The 23,031-nt window shown below is 50.3% G+C and overlaps 1 protein-coding gene and 1 pseudogene across 2 annotated transcripts; one reads left to right on the top strand and one right to left on the bottom strand.

Annotated features, from left to right (window-relative positions):
• The first annotated feature begins 928 nt into the window (after nucleotides 1-928).
• Nucleotides 929-17,915, top strand: NCF4 (neutrophil cytosolic factor 4). 2 transcript variants are annotated; one of them, XM_005302437.4, is made up of 10 exons: nucleotides 929-1,730; nucleotides 4,075-4,159; nucleotides 5,512-5,665; nucleotides 5,986-6,056; nucleotides 6,643-6,770; nucleotides 8,379-8,436; nucleotides 11,961-12,059; nucleotides 14,052-14,182; nucleotides 14,294-14,359; nucleotides 17,238-17,915. In XM_005302437.4, the coding sequence occupies exons 1-10, from the start codon at nucleotides 1,699-1,701 to the stop codon at nucleotides 17,470-17,472; spliced, it is 1,059 nt and encodes a 352-aa protein (XP_005302494.1). In that variant the 5' UTR covers nucleotides 929-1,698; the 3' UTR covers nucleotides 17,473-17,915. The 2 variants fall into 2 exon arrangements, with proteins under 2 accessions (XP_005302494.1, XP_065419895.1); XM_065563823.1 differs by lacking the exon at nucleotides 929-1,730 and adding an exon at nucleotides 1,746-3,680.
• LOC101950528 (cytokine receptor common subunit beta-like) overlaps nucleotides 17,383-23,031 on the bottom strand; it is a 39,240-nt pseudogene continuing 33,591 nt past the window's right edge.

The following is a 23,031-nucleotide window of genomic DNA, read 5'->3' as shown; positions in this document are numbered from 1 at the left end:
TTGCAGAGAAAACAGAGCGAACAGCAGAGCATGAAGGTCCAGAGGGATACTTATGTGCAACATCTCTTCCCTGTAGCCATTGTACTCTCTGCTCATGCAAGCTGCACAGGGGAGGGGATTGCAGGGACAATCCAGCAAAGAACCTGGGGGTCTCTCTTTGCAATCCCCAGAGATCAGCAGCCATCAGCCTCTTCTAGCTAAAATCCAACACAGTCCAGCTCAGACTCCTTGTAATGATGCTTCCCATTCATCTCTGGAAACCCCATCCAGGGGAGGGGCAGAGTTCTCTTTGCAAGGCAGATTCAAGCTTGACTGTAACAGGTTTAAGCAGGTTTCCACTCTGGAGCATGCTGGCTGGGTCCATGCAAGCCCCAAACTTTCTGTCAGTTGGCCCTACGAGGATTAAAAGGAGCCAAATTTGTACTGAATTTGGAGATAGAGGAGAGACAAGGATTGAAACAGAAAGGAAGGTGCACTGGGAGGCAGAGAGGCTGTGTGAGGAAGCTATTCAACTGGAGAAGGGCCAGGTTATGCTGCAACACTGCTGGAGCATTAGCAAATGACCCTTCCTTCTCTTTTCCTCATTAAGGCTTTGCCAACCCACCCACTGCAGGTGGTGTGTCATTACCTTGTGTGCACAGTGGTAGGGGAGGCAGGGTCGTCTTTGGGTGACAGGAATCCTTGTGGCTAGGAGTCTCAGCAGCAATTGCTGCTTTAGGCCTATGCAGCTGCATTAATCCCTGCCCTTTCAGGGGTCCCACTTCTCACTCCCATCATCCCAGCTGGTTCCCTGTCCGTGACCCCGTTTGACTCTGGCGCCCAAGGGCTCTGGCAGGGGGTGAATTTCATAACAGCTCTTCCCACCCCTGCTTGGAAAGCTGCACGTTGGCTCCATCTCCTGGCCATATAAGGGAGAATCCTCAAGGAGCTATAGAGCTTCACTCAGAGGTAAGGGATTTGCTACAGCCTGAGGGGGGTCACAGGCAGGGAGGAGGGGTGCTGTGGATACAGGGATGTGTGGGAGTTTGGACATCAGTGGGAAGCGAGCTGGACAAGCCCCTCATGGGTTATTTCACACACAGCCACACAAAACCTAGGCCCAACTCTGTTCTCTGGGTGGCACGTGTCATTATCCAGAGAGGCAAGTGGGGGGTGGGGAGATGAACTGCTTTTTGCCAGTTCCTGAGATCCAGATTTCTGCACGATGCCAGTCAGCCTTGCCCTGGTGTTTTTTATTGGGCCTGATTCTCCACTGCTCTGCACTCTGCAGCTAGGGACACCAGTGCAAAGAGTGTAAAATGCTATTGGCCTGGCAGCTTGTGACAGTCCCTTTGCACAGGGGCCACAGTTTGTGTGGTACCTGGCAGTAATGAGTCAGGCTCATCGTTCCCATTTGACCTTTCACTTCCCTAACCTGGGGGGAAGGGGGAGGGCAGTTTCGCCACACATGCTGCAATCATAAAGCTGCCCTGCTTATGGGCTTTCTTTCTGTAGCACTTCCTCAATCTGGTGGGGGCGGGAAATGACAGGCTAACAGTGATGTATTCAGAGTGAGATCCCTGAGGCCCTGCAGAGGGTTCCCAGTACATCCAGACTAACAGAACCACAGGGGTGGGGCCCTGTTTGCTCCCAGTCCCCTAGAGGAGAGAACGGTCTGGTCCTTTCTGTAGCTCACCTGGACACCAAGGAGCTGAAAGGATGTCTCTTCCCCGTCAGCTGCGAGACAAGAGGTGAGTTCCCCAGACACACTGCATTACCACTCTGCTCTTTCCCTTTTGCTTGGACACAGGCCTTTTTGAAGAGACATTGCCTGGGTGTGGCTGCAGCCACCAAAACATTAGGCTTCCTTTGTGCGTGTGGGAGCCCTCAGTTTTTAAATAGGAATAGCCGCCCTCGTGCTATTGGGGGGGGCCCATGGAAAGCTTCCCATTCAGGGAGGGCAGCGGGTATTTGCCTCTTTGTCCTCCCTGCAGCTCCACCAGGGGAGGGTAACTTTAAACTGCAGCTGGGGCTCCACAGCAAAGGCAGGCTGGGACAGCATCTGTACATCCCATGGCTGCTCTAACAGCAAGTGGTGACACCTCCCAAGTTTGGAGTGGTGCTGACTAACTCCAGAAGAGCAAGGGATTGTGGGCAACTTCCACCACTCCAACGCCCTTCTGGGTGGACTCTCCACCGCCAGAGGCCCCTTGTTCTGGGATCTGATGGCAGAAGGGTGACTTGATCCCCCTTCCATAGTCTTTGCTGAGTGGGAAAGTATTCCATTTGCTAGAACTGGAAACCACCTTTTCCCCATTCCCACTGCTCCTCCACTTTTACTTCAGGCTTAACACACAGAGAGCTTTCACATGGTGGCATGTGACTGAGGCAAACAAATTTGCCCTTCTCTGTTTTTATCAAGGGGGTTGGGCAGAGAAGGGCCTGAAAACAAGGTGAAAATGGTCTGGTCAGACCTGTGAGCCGATTACTATTTATTGTGTATACAGACAAAAGTGAGAGAGGTGCCCATGCTCACCTTAGGCCAAGGCAGATTGGTCTATAATTATTATCCTAATGTAAGTGGGGGAATGGTCCCGCTATTGTGAGGAACTTTCCTGGCTTATACACTACCCCAGTGGACTTAGCTACCAGAAAGATCTGAGTCCTTGCTCCCACTCCCTTTACTCAGAGGCCTGCCTGACCTCAAGGGCTCCCCTTCCACTCTGCTGTGTGGCAGAGTCCTCGTAATCCCAACAAGGCTGGGCCCAAGATTCATGGGGGGCTAGGGTGCTCTTTCCGCTCTGGATGCTTCCCTGACCCACTGACCGTTGCATATAGTTCAAAGCAAATACAATTTATTAAACAGCAATCAATTAAAAAGAATAAGTAAGAAATGGGAAAGGTTAAAGGAAAACCTGTCACCCCACTCTGTGGCACGGGGACGTCCCAAACAGTGTCTTTGGAATGTCAGGGCAGTTCAGTCTGTTCCTCACACGTCTCAGGCCCTGGCTGTGCTGCAGGGATGCTGCAGGTCAGACACTTGCTCTGGCGGAGGCCACATGCACTCAGGCTGTAGACAGCAGGACCCTTCTCAGCATCAGCCCCCCCCCTGGTTGGGGTTATGATCAACCCCCCCAAGTCTGGCCTGCAGAGCCTCTTGGCTGAGGGTTTCTCCCTGCACTGGGCCTGCTGCCCAGGGTCCCCCTCGCTTTCCCCAGCTGCTCACTATACCCGGCTCTGGACTGCTCCAGCTCCACCACTCTGCCTCAGCCCCAGCCCTGCTACTGCTCTGCCTCCAGCTCAGCTCCCCGGGCTGCTCCTCTAACCCCTCTCTGGCTCTTGCTGCTGCTCTCTCCTTAGCTCCGCCCTTCTGGACAGGCAGCTCCAGCTCACACTGAGAAGGACGGGACCCCATGCTCCCGACTCTCTCATTGGCCTGCCTGCCTCATCAATCAGGCCGACCTGGAGCATTGGCCTCTCCCCATTGGCCCTGAGGACAGTCAATCTCAGGGTCTTGATTACTCATCAGCCTTTCCCCTTTCTTTTGATCCTGGGAAAGGGCCAACCAAAAACCCCACTAAGTTTCAGAAAGGGGCCAACAGTCCCCTTACACCAAGTTTTCTAGACACTGTAGGATGGTCGAGAATGTGCCCCGGGACAATGTTATCTGCCAGCAAAAGTGCGCTAACCCAGACCCTTTGGTGTGTAGCCCTGCTGGTGTGGCTGGACCTTAGAGCATGGGGGCTGATTTTCAGACTCACTGTGTACCCACAGCTCTCACTGATTTCAGTTGGAGTTGTACATATTCAGTGCCCCTGAAAATCAGACCTCAGAGGTCTATACAGTCATCCTTGCAGTTTGTGGGGCCCCAGGCTTCCAGAAAGAGAAATCAGGGCATGAGTTGCCTTCTTCTTGCTTCTGTAGCTGTTTGGTGCCTGGCAGCAAGATGTTGCCTCCCCAACCTGGCTCTACTGCCTGTGAGGGAGATAGGACCAGCCCAAGAGTTGCAGAGCTTACATGGAGCCATTAGTTTGCTTGTGCCAAAGGTCAACACCAGCTGTAGTAACCCAGCTCTTTTTTTCTCTTGCCTTTCAGTGACTTTGACCAGCTTCCAAATGAGGTGCCTGTCTCCGCTAACATTGCAGATGCCCAAGAGAAGAGCGGCTTCACCAGTTACTATGTAAGAGAGAGACTCTCCATGTGCGCCCAGGCGTGACTGGCTCAGCATTGGGTCAGGGAAATAGGATGCAACCTGCCTGGCCTGATGCCACTAGGCATGACCTGCTGTCTATACAGCCTTCCGGTCTCCATGTTGTTGGCTGGGGCCTGCCTTCCTCTGGAATGGGGAGATGTCTGTCACAGGTGCACCCTGACAATCCAAGTACCTGTGGGTGTTGCCTGACAGTGATGGGCTCTTTGGCACTGCCTGTTTCCTAAGTCTTTCCATAGCCTTGTTTGGGAGATTCAATGGGGATAGGGGGATAGAGAGTCTGACAGGGAATAGCCTATCCTGGCACATGCAAATTAGGAAGCTCCCTCCTCCACAGAAGAGGATGTCAGATCTGGACAGTGAATCACTGGAGCACCAGGGAGGAGAACGGGAGGGAAGGAGGAAAGAGGGGCGTGAGATGTGCGAAGAGTGAGCTCTGGATGAGGCCTGCTCAGTGTGCCCTCTGCTGGGTAGGCTCCTCTTGCCAGAGGCATTGACCACCGATCTCTCACTGAGGGACTGCAGGGTTTAGACTCGGCTGCAATAAGTCTTGGCTGCTATCTGCTTAAGTCTCCTGGGAGTGTCTGGGTGCCACTTGGCACAGGTTCAATGCTTGGGAATCAGGCCATCCATTAATCATAGCAAACTAATCTGTTTGGGAAATCGGTGGGAGTACTTTCTGGTGGTTGGAGCAGGGGACTTGGAGTCAGGAAATCTGGGCACTGTTTCTGACTCTGCCGCTGACTTGCTGCATGACCAAGGACAAGGCTCCTAGGCCAGAATGTTCAAACTTGTGCGCTTGAAGTCAGCGAGAGTTATGGATGCTCAGGACCTCTGAAAACCAGGACCTTAAATTAGGGGCCTAAACGGGGATTTAAGATGTCCAAGGCACCCAAGCTTGAAAATATTATCTTTAATCTCTTGGGGCATTAATTTCCCCACCTGTCAAATGGCAGCCATAAAGTGGTGTCCTGCCCTCTGATGGAAGGTGTTATAGGAGAGTAAAGTATTATTGTTAGCATTATCTAATGCCTCAAATCCTCCCAGGTTTGCTGTTTGTTTCCTACTACGCCATCAAGCAGTCACAGTGACATGATCCATGGGAAACCTGGGGACACAGGCAAAATCAACCTGGCATGGATATTATTTTATAGCACCCAAAATGCCAGGTTCTTAACAGAAGGCTTCCCTTCAACTCCAGCCTCCTGAGAAAACAGCCCAGACAGTGGACGGCTGGCTATATGCATTTGCTCTGTGCCTCATTTGCACTCTGTAGATCTTATTAGGTATGCATGTGACCCTCACTCCCTCTTCCCCTTCAGGTGTTTGTCATTGAGGTGAAGACAAAAGGAGGTGGCAGATACTTGATCTTCCGCCGCTACCGCCAGTTCTACGCCCTGCATAGCAAGCTAGAGGAGAGATATGGGGCAGAGAATAAAAGCAACACCTTTGCCTTCACCCTCCCCGTGTTGCCAGGTACGCTGTTGTCGAATGCAGCCCCGTGTCTGCTCCTAGACATCCTTAGTAGTTATTCCAATCCAAGCTTCTCCTAGTGGAGCTCATTGTAGGGAAGGATGCCGGAGTGCTGGCTGTGAGAACCAGTTCCCAGCAATGGGTGTTGTAGAGATCAGTGCAGGTGCAGTGGCTGAGGGATCTCCTCCAGCAAGGGAAACTGACATGAGGAAAGCTGGAAATCCTTTCGCCTGTATTTCTTGTCTCGGATGCTACTAGCATGTTGCTTCCTTCCTATATTCTTTTTGGTAACTCTGATGGTTTGTTGGTTTTGTGCTTTCCAGGAAAGGTTTATGTTGGTGCGAAAAAGGAGATTGCAGAGAGCCGGATTCCTATCCTCAATATTTACATGAAGGTAAAGCTTCAACTTAGAGTTGAGGTTGCTGTGGGCATACAGAGTCAATGCTTTGGATAGGTCCCATTTGAAATAATCTTGGATAGCTATGTCCACCCCAGCAGGGGGTACCTGGCTCTCTTTATGGTGCTCACCCTGGGACACCCTACTTTCCCGAGGCACCATAACACTGGGGAGAGAACTCCTTCGTGTGCAGGTTGATTATGGGCCCTGTATTAAATGAGTGGCTGACTGGGGCCTGCAGCAGCTGATGGGCTGATAGGCAGTGATAGGGAGCCTTCCACTGCCCAGCTCTGCCCTCTCCCCACAGAAATCGCTGTGATTCTCGGGTGGGGGGATGACAGGAAGAGGGTGAATGTCCCTGGAGTAAATCAGGCACACTGGCAACACATTGGCCAAGGCCAGCAGTGAATAGAGGCAAAACCAGAAGCTGCTCAACCCTGTCCCGCTTAGCAGGGGGATTTCTGACAGTGATGTACCTCCTCTGTGTGTCGGTAGATTGGAGAGATGTTTCCATTACCCAGGTAACATACAGGGCGGATCTTTCCCACTGCTGTTACTCTGCTCCCTTGTCTCCCCGACACAGAAGCTGCTCTGCCTGCCCAGCTGGGTGCTGATGGATGAAGACCTGCGACTGTTTTTCTACCAGTCGGAGTTTGACTGCGAGCAGGTGCCGAAGGGGCTGCGGCGGCTTCGCCCACGCACTCGCCGAATGTAAGCCTCTGATGTGTTTCCTCTTGGGTGCCTGCTCGAAGGGAGGGTGTCCAGCGCCCTTTGGGGAGAGGGAATTGGGGAGTCCAAGTGTGTCCCCCAATAAGTCAGTCAAGTCCTACTCTACTGCTTGTCTGTGCCATGTAAACTGGACTGTTCCCACCCTCAGTAGCTAAAACCCTCCAGTATTCAGGCTGCATTCTGTCTAAGGCAAGAGAAATGCTGAAAGGCCATCGGCACTGTTTTAAAATGGTGCCCCACTCATTGCGCTAGTGACTCTGTCCCGGTGATCTCTGTAGGGAGCTGTGTGTGGTGTAGGCAGGCCAGGGTTGGGGGCTTGATCCTGCACTGCTGAAGTCAATGGGAGTTTTGCCATTGACCTAAACAGCAGTTGGATCAGATCTTAAATGAATGTGGAGACTCAATTGGTCCCCATGCCTCACCGGAGCAGGGGCCTATCCTCCAGAGCAGCGCTGGGATCCCACAGGAGATCTGCGCTGTGTAGAACAAAGGAGAATGAATTCCCCTCTCAACCCCGTGTGTGTGTGTGTGTGTGTGTGTGTGTGTGTTGAATTAACACAATCCTTAAGGCTGAGATTTTTCCAAGGGAACTAACTAGCTCTCCAGGGCAAGTCTAGGGTTACCATACATCCGGATTTTCCCAGACATGTCCGGCTTTTTGGGCCTCAAATCCCCGTCCGGGGGGAAATCCCAAAAAGCCGGACATGTCCGGGAAAATCGGGACATGCGGGGCCGGGCCGGGGGGCGGGGCCGGGCCGGCGGCCAGCGGTGCTGGGCCGGGGGTGCGGGGCTGGCGGTACGGGGGCCGGGAACTGGCGGTGCCGTCCCGGGAGCTGGGCCGGGGCCGGGGGTGCTGGGCCGGGGGCTGGGGGTGCTGAGCTGGGGGCCAGGCTGGGGACCGGCGGTGCTGGGCTGGGGTCGGGCCAGCGGTGCTGGGGCGGGCCGGGGGTGCTCGGCCGGGGGCTGGCCCGGGGCCGGCACCCCAGGGCCTGAGCCGACCCAGGCTGGAGACGCCGGGGGGGCCAGACTGGGCCGCGCCTCCTCCCCCCACCCCCTCCCTTACCTGCTTCAGGTTTCCCGCGAATCAAATGTTCGCGGGAAGCAGGGGCGGGGGCAGAGTTGGGGCGGGGACTTTGGAGAAGGGTGGAGTTAGGGCGTGGGCGGGGCTGGGGGCAGGGCCGGTGCCCCGTGGAGTGTCCTCTTTTTGGACACTCAAAATGTGGTAACCCTAGACAAGTCTGACTTCCCCGCTCAGCACAGCGGGAGGGAGGGATTCCTCCAGAGCGGGGTTGGTAAGGGAGGTCTAAGACTGAGTATACGGTTTGAATTCCCCTCTGTGCTCAGCAGAGGGCTTTGCCAGGGAAGGTTTGCTGCTGTGACACACCAGAGCTGAGAACACTGGGGTTAATGTAGTCGTGTCTGCGTCTATTTGCTTGACTCGCATGTCGTGCACAGATACTCTGGTGCTTTGTAAAGTGACTTGGATCACCTGCCTCCTAGAGGGTGAGGAAGCAAAGACTGTGCTATTCAGATGCTTTTCTTACCACTAGAAAGGGGTGTTTACCTTCCCATTGTCTCCTTCCTCTGCAGCAAAAGCATTATGCACCAGGAGCCTGGTTTTGACCGCATGGCAGCCCCGCGGGCTGAGGTGGGTGCCCTGTGCAGCATGCAGCAGGTTGTAAACAAAGCTGCTTTTCCACTCAGGGATCTCTTATTACATCTGTGCCATTCTTGGGAGAGGTTCATGTGTTGCGGGAGGAGGGAAAATGCAATAAGCATAGATAGGAAATTCCTCTCACTCCAGTGCAGGAGAGGGGAAGGGTAGGAGAGACCAGCATGGGGTGAAGCAGAGGACTGAAGATATATATATATATATATATATATATATATATATATATATATATATATATATATATATATATAAGAGAGAGAGAGACACACACACACACACACACACACACACACACACACACACACACACACACACACACACACTGACTGAATTCCCCCTCTCAGTTGAATAACAGGAGGGTCTTATTGGAGGATCAATATGAGCTGAATCTCAGAAATGACAGAACAGAGAGAACTCACTGCCAACTTTTCTGTATTTAGAGGGGGTCACCCACAGACTCACTCTCAGGCTCCGATTCAGCAAAGCACTTAATCACATGCTTAGCCTGAAGTATGTATTTAAGTCCCATTGCTTGCTGTAAGATAAGCATGTGCTTAAATGCTCTGAATCGGGGCCTGCGGCATTCTCATCACCAGGACTGGAAGAGCGAGGAAAATCCAGTCCTCAGACCTAAGCTGAGAAGGGGAAGCTCTTACAAATGGAAAGGGGCGGGGAGAGAACGTGAAAGAGTGGGGGAAAGGAGGGAGAGAGATAAAACAGGGAAGGTAAAAGTAGATGGGACAAGGCTGAATCAGACCAGAGATTTCATGGGGAGAGAGGGGTTTGGGGGAAAAGAGAACGTTTCAATAAACTGAAACCTCGTGAAAGGGGGAAACACTTACAGAGCTAATAGTCCTAGGGAAAAGTTGGGCATTGGGAAAGAGACTCAAAATCTAGGAAGATACATGGAAAATAGGAAGAGCAAAGGGAAAAGAAGGAGAAGAACAAAGGGGATGGCAAGTTCCTGCCCCCCGCCCCCACCGCTTCCCTTTTAATTGGGTAGAAAACTTTGAAACTGGATTTTGAATCTGCCATTTGATGGCGATTTGGATGTTTCCAGCTGATTTAAAAATAATCTTTCCTGGCTTTGGGAAAGAAGAGTTGACACTCCTTCCTCAGCTGCAGCTCCCGTTGGGTATTTGTAAGGCTGACTGCATTCCCTTCTGTCACTAGCAGGAAGTGGGGTCTCTCCAGGGCATGCGGCTGGACGCCTGCACTTTCCTGTTTGAGCAAGCAGAGGCGGCTCAGAGTTTTCCTGAGTTGAAGTGTTTTTTTCCCTCTGCCAAGACACAAGACACTTACACTCTGAAGCCTCTTTGGGAGGCCCTTCTTAAGAGAGACACTAAGCTTCTTTTTTGGGGCCCCAGGGTGGAATATGTTGGTATCCTCTTGCTTCGCTAAGACCAATGTTGTCCCCTTACTAAAACTCAGTGGGGGTGTTCTGTTTGGCTAGTTCCCAGTACCCAAATAAAGGGGAAGGGTCGATGGGAAATCAGGACCCTGAGACTGACAGTTCCCAGGAACAATGGGGAGAGGCCAATGCTCCAGGTCAGCCTGATTGACAGGGTGGGCAGGCTAATGAGGGAGTCAGGGAGGGTCCTGTCCTCCATGTGAGCTGGAATTGCCTGGGTCAGACAGAGTGGGGCTGAGTTAAGGAGAAAGCAGGGCCAAAGCTGAGCTGGGAGCAGAGCTGTGCCAGCCAGAGGGGCCAGAAAAGCAGCCCAGGAAGCAGGTCAGAGCTGGGAGCAGAGTCACAGAAGCAGCCCACAGAGCCGACCTGTGCTGGGAGGGGAGCTGCAGCAACCAGGGCCAGAAAAGCAGCGCAGGGAGCTGGAGGCAGAGTGGGGCTGGGGCTGGATCTGTCCGGAGCCAAGTGCAGTGAGCAGCTGGGGAGAGCGAGGAGGGACCCTGGGCAGCAGGCCCAGCACAGGGAGATGCCCCCAGTCAAGGGGCCCTGCATATTATGTAAGCGGGGGAATGGTCCTGCTATTGTGGGGAACTTTCCTGGCTTATACACTACCCCGGTGAAATGGGCTAGCGAAAGGATCTGAGTCCTCGCTCCCTGCCTGACCTCAAGAGCTCCCCTTCCACTCTCCCGTGTGGCAGAGTCCTCGTAACCCCAACGAGTCTGGGCCCAGGATTCCTGGGGGGCTCAACCCCCAACCTTGTCATGGTCACTTAGGGCAGGGGCTAGGGTGTCCCCACTCCGGGGTGCTCTCTCTGCACTGGATGCTTCCCTGACCCACTGATCATTACATATAGTTCAAAGCAAATACAATTTATTAAACAGCAATCAATTAAAAAAATCAGGAAAAACGGGAAAGGTTAAAGGAAAACCCGTCACCCCGCTCTGTGGCACGGGGATGTCACAACCAGCGTCTCTGGAATGTCAGGGAAGTTCAGTCTGTTCCTCACAAGTCCCAGGCCTCTGGCCCTGTACTGCAGGGATGCTGCGGGTCGGACACTTGCTCTGGCAGTGGCCACACGCTTTCAGGCTCTGGGTGGCAGGACCCTTCTTCCCAGCATCGCCCCTGCCCCATCGGGGTTACGATCCCCCTCCAAGTCTGGCCTGCAGGGCCTCGGCTTCCTGACTCACCTGCCCGCCCTGTCAATCAGGCTGGCCTGGAGCATTGGCCTCTCTCTATTGTTCCTGGGGACTGTCAGTCTCAGGGTCCTGATTTCCCATCAACCTTTCCCCTTTCTTTTGGTACTGGGAGCTAGCCAACTAAAACACCCCCACACAAAGGAAAGGAGGCTGCAGCCAAGGGGAAATGCCATGGAAAGGTTTACCCAGAATGTATTCTGGAACAAAGGGATTCCAACGAGACTTTGCCTTTGAACTGCCCTGCTCTGGGGATGCACACTTCCATACCTGGGCACTAGCAGCTTGGAATTGTCTCAAAAACAGAAATTGTTTGGGCCATGGTTTTGCCCTCTGGCAGATCTGAATGTTCAGATTAAGGCTATTAAAAACTATGGGCTCAGTTGCTTTGAGATCCTTTTCAACTGCTGAAGACAGCAGCTCTTGGCTCAGTCATTCTCCATGGCATCTGTACCCTTTTTTTATTAATAGTTACTATCGTTTATGTAGTTTATAAAAGCCTGTTTAAAGAGTTATTTATATTAGTCACTAGCGAGAGGGGATCCGGTGTCTATCCTCCTTTATGAGAACCACCATCTTCTGAGCGCTCAGTCTTTATTTGTTGTTCTGAATAGCAGAAAGGATCTGAGGGGCTTGGGGCTCCAGTTCCCTATATGACCTTGCGCAAACATTTGGATCTGTGATGGGAAGTGCATGCTGCTCCAACTCTCCCTGCTTTCCTGATTGCTCCAGCTCTCTGTGTGCATCTCAATAGCAGGGATCTATTAGGCAATATACTCCCAAGAATGTGAGTTACAGGGAAATAACCTTTCCCTGTCCGGCGCATTCACAGGAAAAGCAGGAAAGCAGAGTTCTGTAACTCTGAATTTATCATTGAAATGGTGATTATTTCCCCCAGGCACTGTTTGACTTTCTTGGAACCAGTACACTGGAGTTGAACTTCAAGAAGGGAGACTTGATCTATCTACTCAGCAGGATCAACAAAGATTGGCTAGAGGTAAGACTGAGGTTACTGGGGCTATGCTAGAGTTTCTGAGCTCTGAGGGTACATCTGACATTAGTCCACGAGAGACTAAGGCCCAGATCCCTCATCCTGACTTCCAGTGATTTCAATGGAAATTAGTAGTCTAAATAATTTTGAGGATCTGGGATTAAGCTTCTATCTCCATATTCCAGGGTCCTTCCTTTCTAAGCTCTGTTTGGATTTTAGGTTTCCTCTCCTCTGGCGCTTGTGTTTCACTTGTACTCTCTTTCCTGTAGTGCACTCTAGAGTATGTAGAGGTGAGTAGAACACACACAGGCCACAGAAAAGAGAAGGAAACTCCTGTTCAGATGTGATTGCTTGTGTTTGCATTATTTGTGACACACTGCCCTCCAGCCCCACCTGCACCGCCCTGTTTTGGGGGGACTTGGACACTATGGGGAAGTAATGAGACTGGGCTGTGGGAGCATGCAGGATGTCTGCTGATACGGTATCTCTGCTTTCTATAAGAGGACAGCCTTCATGGGGAAGTATCTGATGTTTGTATATCATACACTGCCCCAGTCTTTCTGTAGCCAACCACCTAGTTCAATATTCCTGTTATAGGTACGACATCAGGTCACTTCCACTGCACTCATCTCATTATGTTGATCTAGTGTACTTGGACTTTCAGAAAGCCTTGGACATGGTCCTATATCAAAGGCTCTTAAGCAAAGTAAACAGCCATAGGATAATGAGGGAAAGTCCTCTCATGGATGAATAACTGGTTATAAGATAGGAAACAAAGGATAGGAATAAATGGTCAGCTTTCACAGTGGAGAGAGGTAAATATCTGGGTCCCCCAAGGATCTCTACTGGGACCAGTGCGTTCAACATATTCATAAATGATTAGGAAAAGTGGGTAAAACGGTGAGGTAGCAAAGTTTGCAGATGATACAAAACTACTCAAGATAGTGAAGTCCAAAGCTGACTGTGAAATTACAAAGGGATTTCACAAAACTGGGTGACTGGGCGACAAGTTAGCAGATGAAATTCAGTGTTGATAAATGCAAAGCACGTTGGAAAATATAATCCCAACTATACATACAAAAATGATAAGGTCTAAATTAGCTGTTACCACTCAAGAAAGACCTTGGAGTCATTATTTATAGTTCTTTGAAAACATCTACTCAGAGTGCAGCAGCAGTCAAAAAAGCTGCAGAATGTTAGGAACCATTAGGAAAGAGAGAGATAATAAGACAGAAAATATCATAATGACATTATAAAAATCCATTGTATGCCCACACCTGGAATACTGTAGGCAGTTCTAGTCAACTCATCTCAAAAAAGATGTACTGTATTAGAACTGGAAAGGGTACAGAGAAAGGCAACAAAAATGAAAAGGGATTAGACTAAAGAGACGTCTAAGGGGTGGTATGGCTGAGGCCTATAAAATCATGAAAGGTGTGGAGAAAGTGCATAGGGAAGTGTTAGTTACCCCTTCACAGAACATAAGAACTGGGGGTCATCCAATTAATAGGCAGCAGGTTTAAAACAAACAAAAGGAAATACTTCTTCACACAATGTGCAGTCAACCTGTGGAACTCACTGCGAGGGCATGTGGTGAAGGCCAGAAATGCAACTAGGTTCAGAAAAGAACTCTATCAGTCCATGGAGGATAGGTCCATCAAGGGCTATTAGCCAAGATGATCAGGGATGCAACCCCATGCTCTGAGTGTCCCTAAACCTCTGACTGCCATAAGCCGACAGTGGATGACAGAGGATGAATCTCTCAATAATTACCCTGTTCTCTTCATGCCCTCTGAAGCATCTGTCACTGGGCACTGTCAGAGACAGGATACTGGGCTAGATGGGCCATTAGTATGACCCAGTATGGCTGTTCTTACATGACCACATCTGGGGAATTCTGGTGGTTATCTCCATGGAAATGACTTACATTTCCACAGCAGATCACATGTAGCAAAAATAGTGCCCTCTTTGTCATTCTTTTCCTTCCACTTGTCTTAGGGAACCGTCCACAATGCCACTGGAATCTTCCCATGTGCTTTTGTGAAGATCATTCAAGACTTACCCCCGGAGGAGGGCACTATCAATTGGCTGCGCTGCTATTACCAAGATGACACTGTCAGCATCATCAGGTAAGAAGACGATGCTTTCAGGTGACTGCTGGAGAGATGCCCAGACTCCTGCAGCCCAGTCAGGGATCTGCTCTGATCATATGAGATGACAATGTCTTTTCCCTCTTCTAGGGACATATCAGTGGAAGAGGACCTGAGCAGCACCCCATTGTTCAAGGACCTCATGTCATTAATGAGGTACAGTACAGGCAGATGGAGGTGCAGCCACTATTGGATGCAGAGATTCACTCCCAGGCATATTTCCTAAGTTCCTCCCACTCCTGGCTGTGTTAGGATCCATCCAGCCATCCCAGTGTTCTGGGCTTGACATACTCTTCCCTATTATCCTGGAGAGTTGGCAGTTGTCACAACCTGGCCCAGTACCACTCTGTATGGTCCCTAGTCTGTTGTGAAGGGACCCAATGACTGGATCCCATGTGCTCAAGCCAACTGGACCTGGGCAGAGTCTTGTCATTGTTTCTAGCTATGGGACTCTAGGACACACTCCCAGCCTCAGTCCTCTTCTCTGACATCCTTGGGATGTGGGACACCACTGTCCAGCCACCCTAGACATTCATCTACACAGGAGGGAAAAGGCATTACCACCACCTGTGGAGACATCTGCAATGCACATAAAATGCTCTTATTTTTTACAAGTGTTGCCAGCATCATTGAGTGTGCACCTCCACTGAGCAAGTCTTGATAATGTCTCTGCCTGCCCTGTTTATGATTTGTATTGTCGTAGTGCCTGGAACCCTAGTTATAGACCAGGACCCTATTGGGCGAGGCACTGAACAAACAGTTATCCCCAACATCCCTGCCCCCTTTTGCTAGTCCAGTGTGCCTGGAACTCACAGGCATTGCAGTCACATAGGCGTGGCTGGTTCTCCCAGCTCAGCCCACCAATGCTTTTCCCCACTCAACCCTAAACTTGCCAGCCCTAGGCTTACAGAAATAATGAGTCCAGGCCCTCAAGATTGTGAGATTGGCTTGAGACTCCTGAGACTTTAATCATAAACGTTGGAGGGTTTTTTTTATTTACCTTCTGGCATTTGAGAAGGGTCACATTTTCAGATTATTTTCTCAAGCATGAGGTCTGAGATTCCCATGTAATCAAATGACTCCAGGAGCTGGGGCTTTAAGAAAAACTTGCGATAAAACGGAGAGAGTTGACAACACTATTGATCAGTGACCTCTCTGCACTCTGTTAACACCTCCCTTTGGTCTTGACTTGCCTTGTTCTCTCCAATGTGGTTTTAGTAGGCCTGCGAGCCACTGAGCCATCCATCAGCTGGCTTGGTGTGATGGACAATACCCCACAAATAACAAGCTGGACACATGGCAATAGGAGGAAATAGAACTTCACTATAGTTTTAAAACTTGGAATATTAAAAATCAAACACGGGCCAGTTTTCTTCCACTCTTGTAAATAGGGTGACCAGATGATAGAAAGAAAGAGGACACATGGCGGGGGCGGGTCACCGGCGGAGCAAAAAAACACCGGAGTGCGAAATTTCGGGACAAATTGCGGCCCGACCGATGGGGCAAATGTCTAAATATCGGGACAGTCATGATTTTGTCAGGACGTCTGGTCACCCTACTTGTAAAGGAAACAAACAAGGGGGAAAGGAGTTGTTTATGAATTTACCAATTTTAAATCGTTTTAATACACTATTAAATCAGTAGACCAATAGACCTGAGAGAGAATGCTGTGTGGCTTGAAAGCTCATCTCTCTCACCAACAGAAGTTGGTCCAAAAAAAGATATTACCTCTCCCACCTTGTCTCTCTCATACCTTGGGACCAACGAGGCTACACCAACACTGCAAACAAATATTAAACCAATAAACTATTTTACTTATTGTAGAGCAGTTCTTTGTTGAGCCACTTATCTAGGAGCTGCTGGCGTAGCATCCCCCACATGTTTGCCCAGCCTCTGAAAGGGATAGTAGAAGAAGCATTATAACTTAATTTTGAATGACAGTGGAATTACAGATACATTCAGTAGGCAATACTACTCCTGCCTCCTAACTGCTCCAATTGCAAATTCACCTGTCCCTAGTAGTCTAGCTGGCTTTCTGTAATGGTGTTTGAAACACTGTTGTCTACTAGCAGCCAAACTCTATAGCGTGTCCCTAGTGCAGGGGTGGGCAAATTACAGCCTGGGGGCTGCATCCGGCCCTTCAGACATTTTAATTCGGCCCTCGAGCTCCAGCCGCGGAGTGGGGTTGGGGGCTTGCCCTGCTCCGTGCATGCTGGGGCTCTGCTCGGCTCCCAGAAGCAGTGGCATGTCCCCTCCTACGCGTAGGGGCAGCCAGGGAGCTCCGCACACTGCCCCCGCAGCTCCCATTGGCTGGCAACTGTGGCCAATGGCAGCTGCAGGGGCAGCACCTGTGGACGGGGCAGCGCGCAGAGCCACCTGGCCGCGTCTCTGCATAGGAGCCAGAGGGAGGACATGCCGCTGCTTCGGGGAGCTGCTTGAGGTAAGCGCCACCCAGAGCCTGCCCCCCCAGACTCCCTCCTGCGCCCCAACCCCCTGCCCTGATCCCTCGCCCACCCTCCAGGTCCCTCTGTCCCAGCCCAGAGCACCCTCCTGCACCCCCAACCCCGCATCCCCAGCCGAAGCCCTCACCCCCTCCCACACCCCAACCCCCAATTTCATGAGCGTTCATGGCCTGCCATACAATTTCCATGCCCAGATGTGGCCCTTGGGCCAAAAAGTTTGCCCACCCCTGCATTAGTGAGATGCATTGCTGGCAACCATTTTCAATAAGTAATGGCCTACTGCAGATGTACCCGCAGAGGCCAGCACTGGAGTGAAGGGCAAAGAGACCCCGGCCTCAGCTTCATATCTGTATAATGTTAATACACTATGCAGTATGGGGACAGCTGATAGTGTAAAGTCTTGTTGTTAAGAATCTGACACCTCTCATTCATTGCCTTGGGAAGGGTTAAATATCTTCAAAAAGCTGGGTGTGCTGCCATTCTTTAGAGCTCTCCTTAGAGGGCTGCTGTCTCTCGTACACCAATATGCAGTATCTTCCTGGCATTGTTTGAATCCTTTTTTCCTCTCCTAGGAGAGAGTTTGACCGTGATGACATTGTTCTGAATTACCGGGACTCTGAGGGTGACCTGATCCGTCTGGTCTCTGACCAGGATGTTGAACTCATGGTGTCTCAGGGCAGGAGACGGCCCTCCGAGAAGCATTTTTTCCCCTGGAAGTTGCACATCACCCACCAAGATGACCTCAGTGTCTACAACACCAGCCCAGCAGGAGGCACTAGTCAGGCACTAGCAATAAAAGGACAGTGACTGCCACAGGGAGCTGTTTCAACTGGTGGCTGCACCCCTCCATCCACTGTACCGATTGTTTCTTTTAACTAGGCTTGAGACAGGCAACAATCACAGCAGGATAGATACTGGTGCTCTGGGACATGGAACAACCAGAACAAGTGGACCTACTTCCGCCTGAGAGCAGAAGTGCTGAGGTGTCAGGGGAGCCTGCAAGCCCTCAAAGACTAATTGGACATTGTTAGTAAATGTTAGTAAGCTGGATATAAATAATTGTAACTGTGTGTCAGTGTTGGGTTTGAAGTGTTGTTTTGGCTGGGAAGAGAAGATGTGCTATTGTGGACTATGTGCCTTTACGGGCTGAGCGCCCCAGCATGAAATCTGGGTGGAGCGCAGCAGAAGCTCCAACTGTTGTCATGGGGCCGACTGGAACTGGTCATGGAATAAAGCAGAGCTCTGTCTAATGCCTTTAGCACTGAGTGATCACTGAACACCACCAAAGGGAATGGGAAGCTGCAGGGGGACCCCAAATGGCCCCTGGGATTCACCATGCTGCTGGGTTACCCTACAGTGAGGAGGATAATTTCGGGGGCTTTTATGACAATCTGTTCCTGCTTGTCTAAGCCCCATCTCCCACAGCAATGTCTCTCTGGGGGCATGAAGATGCCAACATCTCAGGGTCCGTGTTCTCTGATGTCCAGGTCCACTCCGCAGATAGTAAATCCAAATGGGAATGAGTCCCTCAGAAGGGAGGCAATGAACCGTGGCTGGCGAGAGGGCATCACACAGTAACACTATCCCCTGGCTGGGGGTGCAATGGTTGTTTAGGATCTGCACATGGCTGTCCTGTCTGACACGGCTCCTCAGGGAACCCAGGGGCTTCTAGTGTTTGTTCCTTCCTGCTGGCCCTACCCAGATCATCTACTTGCCACAGTTTGCAAGGGGGAGAGGGGCCCTCTCTTTCCCCCAGTTGCCCCAGCCCCACCCCCAGGCTTGGAACTATTGATTATTTTGCCCGCAGCTGTGAACTGATTCTGGGCATGAATTAGGGCTGTTTCCCCACTATCTGTCAGTGGGATTAGGTCAGAATGAGCTGACTGCAGTGGAATGCCAGGGGTTTGCAAGGAGAAGACGTTAAAATGTAACCAGTGGTAACTATGGGAGGATTATCTCCCACCCTCAATAATTAACCATTACGAGTTCTGCTGTTCCAAGGTACATGGTGTGGGGGAGAAAAAATTGCTCAGTGACTAAAAAGGGAGGCCAAAGTGCAGTTTACAGAGATCTCCTATTGGGCTTCCTCCTGCTTCAGCAGAGTGCACAGGTCTCAGCATGCAGCGCGCTATCTCCAGCCAAGTAGCAAGGCACAGTATGCGTATGTACAGCACCAAGGCCAATGGGGTTCTCTTTAGGCACTACCACAATACAAATAACAATGACAATATGAACAGCTCTGAGGAGCAAGGCTGCAGGGGGGGCTGGAACCACCCAAAGGGTGAGGGGGAGGAATAGCTCAGTGCTTTGAGCATTGGCCTGCTAAACCCAGGGTTGTGAGTTCAATCCCTGAGGGGGCCATGTAGGGATCTGGGGCAAAAATCAGTACTTGGTCCTGCTAGTGAAGGCAGGGGGCTAGACTCAATGACTTCTCAGGGTCCCTTCCAGTTCTATGAGATTAGGTATATCTCCATATATGAAAAGTTAGTGCTAGTGCTCTTCGGGGTTTCAAAGAATGGAAGATTTGGGCCCACTGGCCTGGCACTGGTTTGTTGCTGTGCCAAGATGACATGGTTCCAGGCTCCTGAAGAGATCTGTTTGCATCACTAATTGGGCCTCATGCAAAACACATGGAACTCAGTAGAAAGACTACCATTGACTTCACTGGCACTGAGATCAGGCTCACAGAGATTATCTGTGATACAGAAAACAGGGCAGCTCAGGGGTGTAGCAAGTTGATACACATCCAGGCATTTGGGTGCAGGGGCAGAGTTAATACATGGGGGTTTTCATGGTCTCATTCTAATGCCTACATAGACACATAACAAAACCACAGCACAGACGGGCACACGTGGCCTTCTCTATTCATGCAAGACCCGGGACTGGATTAGCAAGTCAGCAATGAGTTGGGCTGGGAACGCTTGGATGGCATCTATCTCCGCTCTGTCAGCCTGAGGCAGTGCTGTCAGCCCCTTCCTTTCAAGAGCAATGAATTCACTTTTCACATGTTTCAAACTAATGAGTTTATCAGAACTTAAAATATCCAAAAGAAGAATTGCACAGCACAATGCAGGCCTGGCAGCGTCCGATTAACATAGCGGAAAAAACAAAAACATACTCCTAGAACTGCCCTTTCCTCCCCTCATCAGCCCTGTCACATGATGCCCCAAACAAGTGAGATGCAGTAATCCCACCTGGTAGGTGACACATCTAAATCACTCTGTAATGGAGCTGACTGATGGACTGAGAGCTGATTTTTGCCAGGTGTGATAATTGGTTACAGCTCTGAGCCAATATTTTTTCCTTGCAATAGAGGAACCGGGAAGAACTGGGTTCTCTTTGTTTGGCGCAGTTCATACCTTACAAGAAACTGCTCAGATCTTCACCAAAGCACCAGCTTGATGTTAACATCTTCCACAAACAGCCAATGCACTGGAAAGCCAGCAAATCATAGTATTTTAACAATTATAGATTCATAGATTCTAAGGCCAGAAGGGACCATTGTGATAATCTTATCTGACCTCTTGTATAGCACAGGCCAGAGAACTTCCCCAAAATAGTTCCCAGAATAGATTTTTGGAAAAACATCCAATCCTGATTGAAAAATTGTCTGTGATGGAGAATCTACCATGACCCTCAGTAAATTGTTTCAGTGCTTAATTAGCCTCATTGTCAAAAATGTATGCCTTATTTCCAGTTTGAAAGTGTCTAGTTTCAACCTTCTGGCATTGGATTGTATTATCCCTTTCTCTGTTAGATTGGGGAGCCCATTATTAAATATTTGTTCCCCATGTAGGTACTTATAGATTGAGACCAAGTTACTCTTTAACCTTCTCTTTGTTAAGCACAAAAGCTTGAGCTCCTTAAGTCTGTCACTACCATGCATGTTTTCTAGTTCTTTAATCTTTCTCATGGCTCTTCTCTGAACCCTCTCCAATTTATCAACATCCTCGAATTGTGGTCACCAGAACTGCATACAGTATTGCAGCAGTGGTCATAGCTGTGCCAAATACAGAGGTAAAATAACCTCTCTACTTCTAGCCAAGATTCCCCTGTCCCTGTTTATGCATCCAAGATTTGAATTAGCCCTTCTGGGCCCTGCATCACACTAGGAGCTCTTGTTAAGCTGATTAAGCACCATGACCCTCCATGACAAATCTTTTTCAGTCACTGCTTCCCAGGAGAGAATCCCCCATCCTGTAAGTATGGCTGCAGTCTTTGTTCCCAGATGTATATATTTACATTTAGCTGTATTAAAGCACATATTGTTTGTTAGGTCCCAGTTTAACAAGCAATCCAGATTGCTCTGAATTAGAGATGGAACAGACCAATTAAATCGTAGCTTGTCCATCTTAAGAGCCTCTTCCCCCCAGCTTTCCCTGCAATAATGTATATTCTCCATTGTTTTCTCCGATCTAGTTTTATGTCTCCTATGATTGGTCTTCCACTGCTTCCCTAAGGACATTATTCCACAGGATAGTAGAAGTCACAATTAGGAAAGGTTTCCTGATCCCCAGCCAAATTTCCCTGTTTCTGTTTCATCCCTTACTCCGACCACTTTGTCCCATACTCAACAATTCCAATCCCTCCTTGGTATCTACACCCTTCCAACACCAATTCTTCTGGATGAGTATTATCTCTCTAAATAACCTAGATCTGTTTAAAGAATGCGAGGCATTTCATTCCAGGTGCTTGTGACAGAGTCTTATCGGTGACATGCAGTTTGATCATTCGTACCGTGAAGTTTGCATTGAACTCAACATTATGTTCTGCACCAGAACCATAGCAAGACTAACCTGGTAATAGCAAGGGGATTAGAGTGTGTGTAATGAGCAGCTCTCTCCAATGGGGATATATTTCCTGGTTTCTATATCCAAATATACTAATACAGCTGAGAAGGACATGGTGCTGATTGATGTCTTCCACTCCCAAAGGGAGTGGAGAGGACTGGAAAGAAGAATTGCTATTTTTGTGTCCCATGTAAGAGGGGTGGAGAATGGGGGGAAAACAATAGAGGTGACATGCTTTGAATGGTGGAATTTTCATCCAATCACCTGCTCTCCTGTCTTCACCAGTCCTCTCCCAGAGTTAGCAGAGTTCCCTGGCCCTGACGGCTGGTTTTGGTCCTTCCCATAGTGGCAATACAAGGTAAGCGTCACACTTGAGAGTTCTGATGAGCTGAATGGCCTGTGTGTGGGTTTGAGGCTAGGAAAGAAGTAGTATTCCTCCATCTCATGTAGAAAAACTGGCCCAGTGTCATCGGGGTTGAACATGACCACGTTACTCTCGTGCTCCGGCTCTGCTTTAAAAGTATCAACCCCCTCTGACAGAAAGGAAACACTGGTTCAGGAAACACTGATGGGTTGTGAGGTGCGATGGAGGCCCTGGAGGAATGTTAAGTGACTCCCAAATATATGCTGGTGCGCTCCAGAGGGAGAGACTGATGCTGGAGCTGGAACTGGGAGTGCAACATGAGTTCTCTCAGGGCTCAATGCAGGGCTGGAGGTGCCCTGCGTGGCCTGGGCCGTCATGGGTTGGATGACAACATGGCAGCAGCAGTGAGCATCCCCTCTGGCGGGGCCAGTGCAGGGGACAGATGGGCAGAGTCTCTTGCTGGCATAAATGACAGATCTTCCGTGGTGACGTATCCCACTGGCCATTTCTGACAGGAGTTGTTTAAGATGGCAGCAATTGGTGACCTTTGATCTTCGGTGTCCCCTTGTGCCACTTCCTCACCTGCTGGCTGGCCTTGTGGTCCTTCCTGCCTTCCAGCCAGGGGCTGCTTCATCTCTTTCTGAGCAGGAAGTGAGATGGGGTGGACCTGAGTTGCTCCTCTCTCTTCCCCCACCAGCAGGGTCTGGGAAGGGGCAGCCTGGGGTGGGGTAGTTTCCTGGTCCTGATGAACGTCAGGCAGGGAGCACCCATGGGGGAAGTGCAAGTATGGACCATTAAAGTCAAAGCAGGACATAGGTGCCTGAGAAGCAGTGGCCTTAGCACTGCTCCTCCAGGGGAGCGTGGCTGGTGACAGGGACTGACTGGTGCCCTGACTTGAATGGCAGCCAGCCAGGGCTGCAGGATGTGGAGCTGGAGTTGTCATTTCAAGAATCGGACATGGGTTCTGTGGGTCCAGTGCACCAAGGAAGCACATCCTCCTATCGTCCACGGCTGCAGGGAGCTCTGCTGAACTAACTTTCATCGGTCTGCAAGAGGGAAACAAGAGGAATCAGAGATATCACCCTGCAGAGAACATCACATACAGACAGGGAGTGGAGCTGAGTGTCCCCTGGGAGAAAGGTCTCTTGGGGGTTAGAAGGAATCTTTTCCTAGAAGATTATCCCATAATTCCCTTTAGCAGAGTTTCTTGCT

Source organism: Chrysemys picta, chromosome 1, assembly GCF_011386835.1.
Source record: "Chrysemys picta bellii isolate R12L10 chromosome 1, ASM1138683v2, whole genome shotgun sequence".
Taxonomy (NCBI): Eukaryota; Metazoa; Chordata; order Testudines; family Emydidae; genus Chrysemys; species Chrysemys picta.
Note: the sequence above shows the minus strand (reverse complement) of the source record. Positions and strands in the feature narration are given on the sequence as shown.